Raw genomic sequence first — 12,849 nt, forward strand, 5'->3', positions numbered from 1 at the left:
GCAGTGTGGGAGGCCCCATTCACAACTAAATGTCGACAGGATTAACAAGAACACCTACGTTTGCTCCAAGGTAAGAACACGCTAATGTTAGCTAGCTAGCTAATTTAGCACAGCATTGCTTGGAAATAATGACGGTTCTTTGTTCATATTGCATATATTTGAATGTAAAATAACATGATTAAAGGCAAGACGGAGGCTGACTGACATACTTTAAAATATATTTCAGCATTTTGTTAATCGACGGCCTACCCTGAGTACCCCAATCCGATCGCGGCTCTCCGGGTTAGTTCTAAGGAGGGAACATCAGGGGCTTGCCAAGATCTCCAAGGAAAAGGTTGGTATGCAAACTTAATCAGTTCATTAACAGTAGTCATTTATGTGCTGTCATACCTGTTTATTACCGTGTAGACTTTATTTGGGCAGCGAGATTTATTACAGAACACAGCATGCTCTCATACTTTATACAAAGTGCATTTTATTTGTTTCTTGTAAGAAACCAATACAGGATCAAAACACCAACAAAACAACAGTTTAATACAATTTTATTTCATGGGGCTATCAAAATTTAAGTTACTAGAAGGATTTTTAAACTTTAATGATTTCATTAAGACAACTAAACTAAATTGTTAAACTGATTGTTTACTGAATCATGTGTGACAGGAAGCCAGCACCTCAAACTCAGCAGGAAGCCAGCACCTCAAACTCCACTGAGGACACATTTCACAGTACACCACAACAGAGTGACTCTACCTATGGTAAGTTTAAACCGCTATTTGTATCCGTTTTTAGTTACTGATTGCAACTGGGAAGGAAGTAATCAAAGAAAAACAAATCTAATTTGTCTTTCATCTCACGCCACTTTTCTACATCTAAATGTATCCGCTGCAAGTGGTAGTCTTCTGCACATTACAAAGAAGTCACACCAAGGCATGCCTGTGAGTCCCAGCTGCCCTATTATTTGGTAGTAATACGCGTGGCTCTCCTTTAGCTTGTGACCACCATCTGCCTGTCTTTGGAGATAGGGACAGTCTTGGCAGCTGTTCTTTGCTGGACATTTAATTTCCAAAAGGCCAAAGCTTGTACCATCTACGACCTTCCTGTCTGGGGATGTGCCAAGGTGTGGAGCATGGGGGTTCACTACAAAGCCGCAAGGGTATACCAGATTACCTGTTACGTTCGAGTACTTCTGCGCTGCCACAGGTTCTAGCTCTACCCCTTCCCTCATTGCTTTGGTCTGCATTTTGGATGTGCCTTTGATTCTCACAGCCAAGGTGTCAAAGTCGGCTCTCCTAGAGCATACTGTCTTGAACACACTTGACGTTAGTCGGGGAGCCCGGGCAAGATGCCAGATGTGATTTGCATCTTGTTGTCTGGTCTCTCTTTCTAAAGCTAAAGACTGGGATAGTGTGATTGTCAATTTTCTGTAACTACACATGTTTTTTTCATGCAGCACTGCACAGAAATTTGACGGCTGTATTGGCAGAGGGAAATCCGGGAAGTCGTTTGACGGCTGGTTTGCAGATGATGGTCCTGCAGAGTCAAAGAGAGGAAGCTGAAAACAGAAGAAAATCATATAAATTAGTAACATTCCATGTTTTTCTCTTTTTTACAGAAGAACATGATATGGGCGACCATGGAGAGGAACTGATAACTCTGCAGGACGCATTAGCCAATCACAAGCAAGACATCATAAATCTGAAGCTTCAACTCGAGGCAAAGGATGGCCAACTCCATCATCTTCAAAAGGAACTTCAGTATGCACGGACCTCAGATGCTTTAAATCCTGAGATTTTAAACCAAAGCCATGTGCCTGATTATTTTCACTACTGCACAGGGTTTTCTTATGAGCAATTTAACAGCTTGTGTCAATTTTTTAACATTCCAACTGATCCATGTGCACCACAAACACACATTCCTCTCTCATACAAACGTGTCAATAATGAGATCAAACAACTTTCACTGCGTACTCAGTTGTTACTGACCTTAATGAAATTAAGACAAAATTTGGACCACAAAGACCTAGCCTTCAGATTTAACATCCGTTTACAGAGTGTCAGCACACTGATCAACTCCTGGGTGGACTATATGTATGATAGTCTTGGCAAATTGTCTATTTGGCCACACAGGGATGTTATTTCTGAGAACATGCCCGCTAAATTTAAGGAAGAATTTCCGAATACTTTTGCCATCTTAGACTGCACTGAACTTAAGATTCAGAGACCAAGCTCACTAGTGTTTCAGAGTCAGACTTACTCCACCTACAAGTCTACTAACACCCTTAAGTCTCTAGTGGCCTGTGATCCACGAGGTGCAGTCATTTATGTGTCTGCCCTCTTCACTGGAGCAATTTCTGACAAAGAGATTTTCAATGAGTGCAACATCCTTGACATTTTGAAGGGGTACATTCAGTGTGGCTATCTCAATGTAGGAGATGGCTTGATGGTTGATAAGGGCTTTCTAATAGAGAAGGAGGTTGAGGAGATTGGTTTGCAACTTAACATTCCACCTTTTGCAAGAGCAAACAGACAGATGCCACATGCAGATGTTGAAATGACCAAAAGAATAGCCAAGCACAGGGTTCATGTTGAAAGAGCTATTGCAAAGATAAAGAAGTTTAAAATTGTGTCAGGCCAAATCCCGATTTCCCGGCTTGTGAACATAAATCAGATATGGTATGTAGTCAGCATGCTGTCTAACTTCCAGCCACATATCATCAAAGATTAAGTTTGTCTGTGTGTATTGGTGGTCAAGGAAGATAACGCTGACGTGGTGCAATGTCCTGCACTGCCCTATACAAGTTGAGTGAATTTCATATAAGTACACAATAAAGAATATCTACTTTAATACTGCCTCATCTCATTCATTTACCTGATGGCTCAAACCACTTCCTAGTGGGTATCTCTCTCCTCCTACAGTTATGTCAACAGGGGGTCTGTTTACCAAGTAGCTGATGGGTGCTCCTGTCTGCCTTTTTAATAAAGCAATTTTCTCCTCTGTAACTGAGAAGGTCCTGAAAAAGAATACCCTATCAATACAAAGCTAGGGGTTTTATAGGACAAAACTTTGCTGTACTTGGGAACCTGCCTCTCTAATGTTATGGTTTATATATTATAGTATTGTTTTATTTTCATTAGGCTATTGATTGAATTTTCATTATTGTTTATTATTTCTATTCTCCTTAATGTTCCTAATGTCTCCTAATTCTCCAACATTTTAAAACTGTTCACTGTTCATTTTAACTATTGTATTGTTTTTATTTGTATGTCACTTTGGACAAAAGCGTCTGCCAAATCCCATAACTACAGCCATAAACATAATTTTCAACTTACCTGCTTCCTGTATACCGACAGTCGATTGGTCGCCGCATACGGTTTTCATTGGCTTTAGCAATAACTACCGATGATATTGGCACCGCCCTTATTTTGTTGCCCCTTGGCTTGTGCCACTGCTGTGGTAGACTCGTGCAGGAGGACTTTGTTTGTGTTGTTGATGTATGGCTCGGCTCAGCATCTCTGGCTCTTGCCAGGTCCAAGGCGTAGATTAGACCCACGATGTGTGAGCAGTAGCCTGGCGCGCTAAAAATATAAGCGGGAAAATATTATCATTGCAAAGTGGTCAGGCTAATGTCTTGTGTTTATTCCACAAGATTTATGGATAAGCTGTTTGATTTATAATTATTAGATTATTTTCAAATTTCACTTACCCTGCTGTGCATGAACATAGCTGTTCCTCAATTTGTGTTTCCCCCATTTGAATGGTCAGCGTATGAGGCGGCTGCTGCTTGCGCTGGGACCTATAGGCTTTAGCTTCAATTTTGATCAAATTATTCTCTAATCGGTTGCAAATTATATCGTGGATATATCCCTCGAATGCATACTGCAGTCCCTTTTGTCTTGCTCTCTCAGATATTTCACCTGTTCGCCAAAAATTACTAATTATCTCCTTGGGAATGTCTGACACCGCTGCATACTGAAATAGACGTGCCAGGCGCGAAAGCTTGACAGGCGTAGCAACAGTAACTAAGGAGGGCGGGGCTTAGCGAAGGGTCAATTGACTTAACATGTAAATCACTCGCGCTTAACGCTTCATTCGCATCTGGTGTGAACGCACCATTATATTAGGGAACATTGTGTGAATTTCACTGAAATATTTGACTTCTTTCATTTTTCTCTTCTAATCCTCAGGAAGACTGTTGGTGTTGATCGAATACTATGCGAGTCTATAATTATAAGTTCTTTTCATTTACGGTATTTACAAAACAGCGCACCTTTTAGATGCACGAAGTAAGTTTTCCCTCCTCTCGAGGCTTCACGCTCCAGTCCAGCGGGTGGCGCTAAGACATACATTTGTTTGCCAAACACCATCAAACCTCAGAGGAAGAAGATTAGTTTCACCGCGCTCTCTGTTGTTTTGTCGGGATACTACCTTAATACAAACGTTTAGAAATATTGTTTCTGTAAATAGGAAAAATACAATTTTTGAATCTGGTCAATAAATACCTGTAATATTCTTATCCTCATAGTCGTGACTAAGTTTTCAAGCAAGCAGGAATATCTGGAGGAGTATCATCTGAACTGAGATCTGCTGCTGTGAGAAGATGGTGTTTGTTAAAGAGGAGAGAGAGGAGGACACGAGTGAACCAGAAACCTGGAGAATAAAACATGAGGAACCAGAACCCTGGAGAATAAAACACGAGGAACAAGGAGGTTGGTGTTTATTCTTCATTCATTTTTAATGACTTTGTGGTACAGAGCTGAGTAACTGAATACGTGTAATCTAGATTATGTAATCAAATACCAAAATTAAATACTTGTAATTAGATTAAATTACATTTTAAAATACTTGTAATCAGACTACAATTACTTTTTTATTGATTAAATGATAACATATTATTCACACAATAACAATGCATTATTCATAGTTTATTGATTCTCCCTAATTCTTCTTTTTCATCTTTTAAATGTTTCTTTCTAAAGTAGCCTGTTACTTATATACATCCAGAAAATCTTCCAGTTTAGTGGACATACACACAAAGAGCTGCTGGATTTACAAAAATCATTCATGTTTTTCTTTCAACATTGCATCAACTATGAACATGTTAATTTTGATTTGAATTATCACACACTATCTTATTTATCCATGTATTACTATGTCTTTGGAAGGCTTTTGTCTTTCAAACACAATCAATTTACAAATTCACATTATTTACATCCAGTGCAGGCATTCCCATTTTTTTTTTTTTTTTTTTTTTTGTCATTTGAACCTCTTGCACCTAATTTACTTGAAGTACCCCTTAGATTTTAAAATAAATATTTTAATAGTTAAGTATCACATTTGCATGTTCACTGTTCTCTGACGTTTGTTAATGGTCAAATGATATGTAGGTAAACATAAAATATATAATCTTTTTTAGTAAGTGTTTTATTTTTATTATGTTAAAATGATTTTAAAATAATTTTGACTAATTATTTGATTTGATATCATTTAAATGCACTTTATGTTGTTAATTACAACAAATGGCATAGGCCTATATTTTCCTACTCTTGTCCTATTTAAATCAGTGTGATAAACTAGTTAGGTCAAAAGTAGAGCTTGACCGATATATCGTTTTGCCGATATTATCGGCTGATGTAAGCCTGACGCAGATATATCGGTATCGGTGAATATGCCGCCAATATGAACATTTTTTACAGAACATATAACGCAGATGAAATGCTTCTAAATGGTGTAATTACTTAGTTTGTCCAGCAGAGCAATTTTAGCATTGTTTGCTATTGGCACCTCAGGTCAGTGTAGAGATGCATGGTTGAGCTCAAACTTCACCCAAGTCTGCTACTTCAAATGAATTATCTGGCTGCCGCCCACCCGCACCTTTATTTGATCGTCACATTACAATGATTCTAATTCTTAGTTTTGCATGATGATATGATGAATGAATGGTTCATTTTTAACAGCAGATCCAGTGACGTTAGAGCTGATCTGTGCATCAATGACTGCACGCGTCTGCAGCACATTACAGCTTCACGGCCACCGGAGCTGATCGCAGCTACTCAGTCAATGTTGGTGTTTATGGGTCAGTGACAAAAAAGGTTTGGCAAGATGAAAAATTAAAAAAACTTGTTTTAAAAGCATGCATCAGGTATTTTAAAATTTACACAGCGTGTTTATGTTGATTTTATGTAATTAAAAATAACATATGAACCATTTTTTTTTTTTTTTTTTTTTTTTACAAAAGTTAAGACTGCAGGTAACACTTTATAATAACTGCACACTATGAATCATTAGTAAAGCATTAGTAAATAGTAAATTAATCCTTTATAAAGCATTGTTCCAACATTAATAGGCATTAGTAAGCAGTTTATAAATACAGCTATAAATGTTTTGTTCTTGAGCATATCTATAATGTTTAATAACTCTATTTTCATACTTTATTAATGGTCAATTTATCATTTCTAAATTATTACGTTATTTACAAACCAGTTATTTAGGAGTTGTCAGTGGTTCATAAGATCATTTAGAAAGTGTAAGTAAATGATTAACAAACTATTTAAATGTAAATTTATAAATCTTATTATTTAGACGCTTATTATTCTTATTAGTCGCTTAGTGTGTTAATAAATGCTTTATTAACACATATTCCCGCTGTAATTTATGATTAAGTCAGATAGTTATAAAACATTTAGTAGTTGCCAGTCATCTATTTTTGTGAGTTCATCTAAAGTGAGGACTATTTATACCTTATAAATCATTTACAAAGAAGATTTAAAGGCTCAGTTATCTTCCAAACAGACAAGTTAAACAAACACGACACAGAGGGATACAGAACTGAGAAATATTTATTTCAAGATGCAAAAAAATGAAAGTGTACAACTGTACACTTTAATGTTTTTTTTTTCATTTTTTATCAAGTGTACAGTTGTAAAGTTTCATTTTTTTTTGCATCTTGAAATAAATATTTCTGAGTTCTGTATCCCTCTGTGTTGTGTTTGTTTATTTTTTTCTGTTAGGAAGATAACCGAGGCTTTAAATCTATTTTTGTAATAGATATGCTTATAAATCAAGAACAAGGCATTTATAGCTGTATTTATAAACTGCTTACTAATGACTATTAATGTTGGGACAATGCTTTATAAAGGATGAATTGACTATTCACTAATGCTTACCTAATGATTCATAGCGTGCAGTTATTATAAAGTGTTACCAGACTGCATGTACATGAAAATGTCAAATGGTATTACCGCCAAAGAATGAGAAATATTAAATATTTCATCCGCCTACATGGCATGTAAGCTTACTCATAGGAATAAATGCTTCATTTTAAAATATCACACGAAAATAGATTTGATTAGAGTTAACTCTAAATGTAAATTCTAATGCGTTTTTGCAATATGTTGGGACATGCTGAAAACACCTCTGTTTTCTAAATAATCATTGACAAATTATGTAAAAAATATTAAAAACCATATGATTACATTTTATTCCACATTAATTTTCCTGTATATAATTTAGGGCTGTCAATCAGTTAAAATATGTAATCATGATTAATTGTATGATTGTCATGAGTTAACTTGTGATTAATCGCAACTTAATGACTCATTTTTATCTGTTCTAAATGTACCTTAAATTAATACTTTTCAAGTTTTTAATACTCCAATCAACATGGGCATGGACAAATATGGATGCTTTATGCAAATGTATGTTTATTATTAGTGAAACCACAGTCAACATAGAGCATGAAGACTAGACATGCTTCATAGGTCATAGATGCTTTTCAAAGAACTTATTCATGTCTACTAGACACATGAAAGAAAAAAAAATACAGAAATACCAGGTTCCCATTGCTTCTCTTTATTTGCACTGAGCATTGTACTTACACAAGCCTGTTTACATTATTCACAGGACAGTGCAACTCACTTCCTCTGAACATGCAAAATGTACATTTATTATTTATTACATTTGTTTATCTCTCTGTGCCCACATACTGTATTTTGATTCAGCTAAATTCTCAATAAAACTGTTTTCATTGATATATTTTACTGTTTCTGTTGTCAGACAACAGAATGAATATGAAATAGGGACTGAAACGCAACCCATTAAGACTACATAACAAGCTCTCCCTTCCAAGATGTTAATCTGCACAAAAATCCTGATAATCAAGCCGTAGTCTGATGAAAGCAAATACACAAACGATAAAGACAATAGCTGTGTTGTGATTTTGACTATACTTGCATGTAAAATTAGAGAAGCAACATATCTGTTTTAACAGAAAGCGCTGCTCCTCTCAGCCGCCCATGGAACAGAGCAGACGCAGAGAGAGATGTGTGTGCGCCACTAACGTAGCCAGAAATGTTTAAGTGGGTGGGCCTACATAAAACTGGGTGGGCCAAGTGTGTAGCTTATGAAAACTGCATGTCAAATTGCCAACAAAAAATACAGCACTAAGGTTCATTACACAGTACTTCTAAAGCATGTATTAACATTAGTAATTTGTTATGTTAATGTTCATTTCAAAATGTACTAATACGACATTATTAAAATTAAAAGTTGTATCAAGTTAACAAGTTGTAAGTTGTTAACGTTTGCCTGAGCTAAGGTTAACAAAGATAAATAAACACGGTAACAAATGTCTTGCTAATCTTAGTCAATGCATTAACTAACATTAACAAAAGGAAGTTTATTGTAAAGCATTACCTCAGTGTGAAACAACGGGGCTTCACTGATGATTTAATCAAACGTCTCCGTCAGTTCACGCGCATCGAGGACCGCAGAAATGTGCGCAGCTGCAAATTATGCAGTTTGTTGTGGCGACCAGGATCTAGCACAACGTTTATGTGTTTCTTTCCACAAAGGTACACGCTACTAACAAAGTGTATCATAAATGAACAGTTATTTAATTATTCAATTATTATTATTATTATTAAATGAAATGATTACAAACAGCAGCTAACTCACGTGTTGTGTGTACTGCTAGGCATCTTTGGTTTCCTCTTTTTGTGTAATTTGGATTGATAAGACAATGAAAAGGCACACATTTTCCAAGTCATTTATCAAAAGTTGCCAAATAAATTTGTAAAAATTGCTAAATTTCTTGCTAGGTGCTTTTGGAAGAAAAAGCTGCTAGAGTAGTCTGAAAAGTTGCTAAATTTAGCAACAAAATTGCTAAGTTGGCAACACTGCTTCTACAGGCCATTGTTTGTTGAAGAAATTGACACTGAAAATTAAGCATGACTGTCAACAAGTTCAGCTGAAGTGCTTTTTTTTTTTTTTCAGTGCTAAAAAAAAAAATCTAGCAACACGAAATTATCATAGTGATGAACAGTGAACTCGTTTCATATTGTCAAGTCAAGTCACCTTTATTTATATAGCGCTTTTACAATACAGATTGTGTCAAAGCACTTAACAGTATCAAATTGGAGGATAGAGTGTCAGTAATGTATAATGATAAGATTAAACACTCAATTTTCAGTTAAAGGCATTTCATTATTGAATTCAGAGATGTCATTGTCTAGCTCAGTTTAGTTTAAATAGTATCTGTGCAATCAAATCGGCGATAATCGCTAGAAATTAAGTGTCCCCAACTGAGCAAGCCAGAGGCGACAGCGCAAGGAACCAAAACTCCCTCTGTGACAGAATGGAGAAAACCTTGGGAGAAACCAGGCTCAGTCGGGGGGCCAGTTCTCCTCTGACCAGACGAAACCCGCAGTTCAAAAGTTTATATTTCTATTTTAATTTTGTTGCAATTTCTAACAATAGTAGTATTATGTAGTTAGGTATTTTATTATATTTTAGTTATTTTGTTATTTTTGGTTGATATATCTGGGGATATATCTCTGGGGTCATCCGGGCGTCCTGGTCTCCGCCGACGATCAGGGCCGCAGACATCACCTCCCGGCGCCGACCCACCATCTGATCGGACACGGACCGAGAAACAGACTAGGAAAGAAACAGACAAACATTAGCGTAGATGCCATTCAACTTACGATGTAACGAGTACATCGTGTGTTATGGGGAGTGTTCCCGGTTCCGGTTGATCTAATTAATGCAGCCTAACAATCCTTTAACGGATTTGAATAATAGAAGCGTATTAATGTGTTATGTGTAAGCCAGGCTAAAGAGATGGGTCTTTAATCTAGATTTAAACTGACAGAGTGTGTCTGCCTCCCAAACAGTGTTAGGTAGACTGTTCCAGAGTTTGGGTGCTAAATAGGAATAGGATCTGCCGCCCGCAGTCGATTTTGATATTCTAGGTATTATCAAACGGCCGGAGTTTTGAGAACGCAGCGGACGTGGAGGACTATAATGCGATAAGAGCTCGCTCAAGTACTGAGGAGCTAAACCATTCAGGGCTTTATAAGTAATTAACAAGATTTTAAAATCTATCCGATGCTTGATAGGGAGCCAGTGCAGTGTTGACAGAACCGGGCTAATATGGTCATATTTCCTGGTTCTAGTAAGGACTCGTATTGTAATTACATTTAAGAAACTAAGTGTATAAAAAGGCAGAGTTGTGCTTGTCGTATTTCATTTTATTATATATACAGTGAAGATAATCAGAGTATATGTGCACATATTACCTAAACCACATAACGAAAAGAGGGTTGTGTTTTATATTTTGAAGAAAACGAAAAGGCAGTGGTGTTTGATATTTTGTTTTATTGTAATGCGTGTATGTGTTCCATGAACCACATTTTTGTGGCTATTAATATTTTAAATGAAAGAGGCAAAATAATATTTTGTTTATAAGTGTAATAAGTGTAGATAACTTAGGCGAGCTGACTGACGTTATCAAGTACGCTGCTGTTCCATTTGCAGAATTACCGGACTTCTGTCCTCGGGAGTTCGCACTCCTAAGTCGAACTTGCGAAGTCCGAACTACCGAGGACGCAAGTCCGAACTTTGCGTACTTGGTATTGAGAAATGGCCTAGCTCTCCAGGAGCAGGGTTGGAGATCCCTGCTTTACAAAGAGACATCGCCAACTACTGGCCTGGCAGCATATTACAGTGTTTTTAGTTGTTTTCATGGACGGGGACAGGGACAGTTTTGAAAATGTTTTCCTTGTATTTTCCAAATGCCCCAATTGATTTTCATCTTTTTAATTATTTTATTTTAGGCCTGATGAAAGTGAAAGAAGAAAGACAAGATCTGAATGAGGTGGAGGAGAAACATCAGGATCAGAAAGATCATGATGTCAGTGGAGAAAAATCAGTGAGTTGCAGCATTCAAATAACAGACGTCAAAAGGCCTTTCAGCTGCTCTCAGTGTGGAAACACTTACAAACATAAAAGAAGCCTTATGAAACACATGAGAATTCATAGAGAGGAAAAGCCTTTCAGCTGTTCTCAGTGTGGAAACAGTTTCACGTGCAACAAAAACCTTAAGAATCACATGTTAATTCATGCTGGAATAAAGCCTTTTACCTGCTCTCAGTCTGCAAACACTTTCAAACAGAAAGGAAGCCTTAGGAAACACATGAGAATTCATAGTGGGGAAAAGCCTTTCAGCTGTTTTCAGTGCGGAAACACTTTCACGTGTAACAAAAACCTTAAGGATCACATGTTAATTCATGCTGGAATAAGGCCTTTCAGCTGCTCTCAGTGTGGAAAGAGTTTTACACAGAAAGTACACCTTAAGAATCATTTCGTAACTCACACTTCAGAAAAGCCTTTTATCTGCTCTCAGTGTGGAAACACTTTTACACGTAAAGCAAACCTTAAGAAACACACGTTAATTCATAATGGCATAAAGCCTTTCAGCTGCTCTCAGTGTGGAAAGTGTTTTACACAGAAAGGACACCTTTATCATCATTTGGTAACTCACACTTCAGAAAAGCCTTTCAGCTGCTCTCAGTGTGGAAAGTCTTTCACACGTAAAGGATACCTTGAGACTCACATGTTAATTCATGCTGGAATAAAGCCTTTCACTTGCTCTCAGTGTGGAAAGAGTTTCATATGTAAAGGAATCCTGAGGAATCACATGTTAATTCATACTGGAATAAAGCCTTTCAGCTGCTCTGAGTGTGGAAAGACTTTTACCCAGAAAGGACACCTTAAGGTTCACACTGCCAACACGCATTGATGTTCAAACAACATGTAAAAGTGAATTTTGCATCTGATGACCGAAACTTGTGTACTGTGTAGGGAAGGATATTGTTAAGGTTTTAAAAGTATTGCTTTTCTTACTGATACTGCTGATCCATCTAGTATTTTAACAGTATTCTTATTGGTTCTTTTTGTTATTTGAAAAGAAAAACAAATCAGACATTTTAAAGAAATTAAGAACACATTCAGAACATTGCTTACATTAATTTTTTTTTTTAATTTGGCCCAATTCTCAGGATGTGAACTTTTTTTCTCAAAACTATTGAGAATTAAATATGTTCAGCTCTCTGAAAAATTAGTTTCTTGTTCACACCAGATTTGAATTTCTTAATTTAATTTAAACTGCAGATGTTTTGGCACGTGTGCAAAAGTATTGTCTACAATTTGCACAGTTATTAAATGAACATGGCTTTCTTCTCAGACAAATTATTTATATTTTTTTCATCATGTGAGTCTTCACATACAAAATAATCCAAAAGCTGTCAAACGTCGTTGTATATTCCACCAAGAAGATGGAAACTTGTAGCAATAGTATTTTTTCCCTCTCTCTCTGATGGATGTCATTTTATGGAAGTTTTCTGTTTACTATATGATTCTTCATGTAAATAATCAATAAAGGTTTTCGTTTACATATGTGTGTGTACTGTGTATATTATGTATATATAAGGACACGCATACAGTATATATTTTAAAAATATTTACATGTATTTACTAGGGCTGGGCAAGTTAATGCGTTGTTAACGCATTAAT

The 12,849-nt window shown here is 36.5% G+C and overlaps 1 protein-coding gene across 3 annotated transcripts; it reads left to right on the top strand.

The window, feature by feature from the left end:
* Positions 1 to 3,334: 3,334 nt before the first annotated feature.
* LOC131538057 (gastrula zinc finger protein XlCGF8.2DB-like) lies at positions 3,335 to 12,732 on the top strand. Of its 3 annotated transcripts, none has more exons than XM_058771866.1 (3): positions 3,335 to 4,283; positions 4,523 to 4,706; positions 11,112 to 12,732. In XM_058771866.1, exons 2-3 carry the CDS (start codon positions 4,598 to 4,600, stop codon positions 12,074 to 12,076), a joined length of 1,074 nt encoding a protein of 357 aa, XP_058627849.1. In that variant the 5' UTR covers positions 3,335 to 4,283; positions 4,523 to 4,597; the 3' UTR covers positions 12,077 to 12,732. The 3 variants fall into 3 exon arrangements, with proteins under 3 accessions (XP_058627849.1, XP_058627850.1, XP_058627848.1); XM_058771867.1 differs by lacking the exon at positions 3,335 to 4,283 and adding an exon at positions 5,955 to 6,073 and having other exon boundaries at positions 4,301 to 4,706; XM_058771865.1 differs by lacking the exon at positions 3,335 to 4,283 and having other exon boundaries at positions 4,304 to 4,706.
* Positions 12,733 to 12,849: the final 117 nt, after the last annotated feature.

This window comes from Onychostoma macrolepis, chromosome 03, assembly GCF_012432095.1.
Source record: "Onychostoma macrolepis isolate SWU-2019 chromosome 03, ASM1243209v1, whole genome shotgun sequence".
NCBI classification, from domain to species: domain Eukaryota; kingdom Metazoa; phylum Chordata; class Actinopteri; order Cypriniformes; family Cyprinidae; genus Onychostoma; species Onychostoma macrolepis.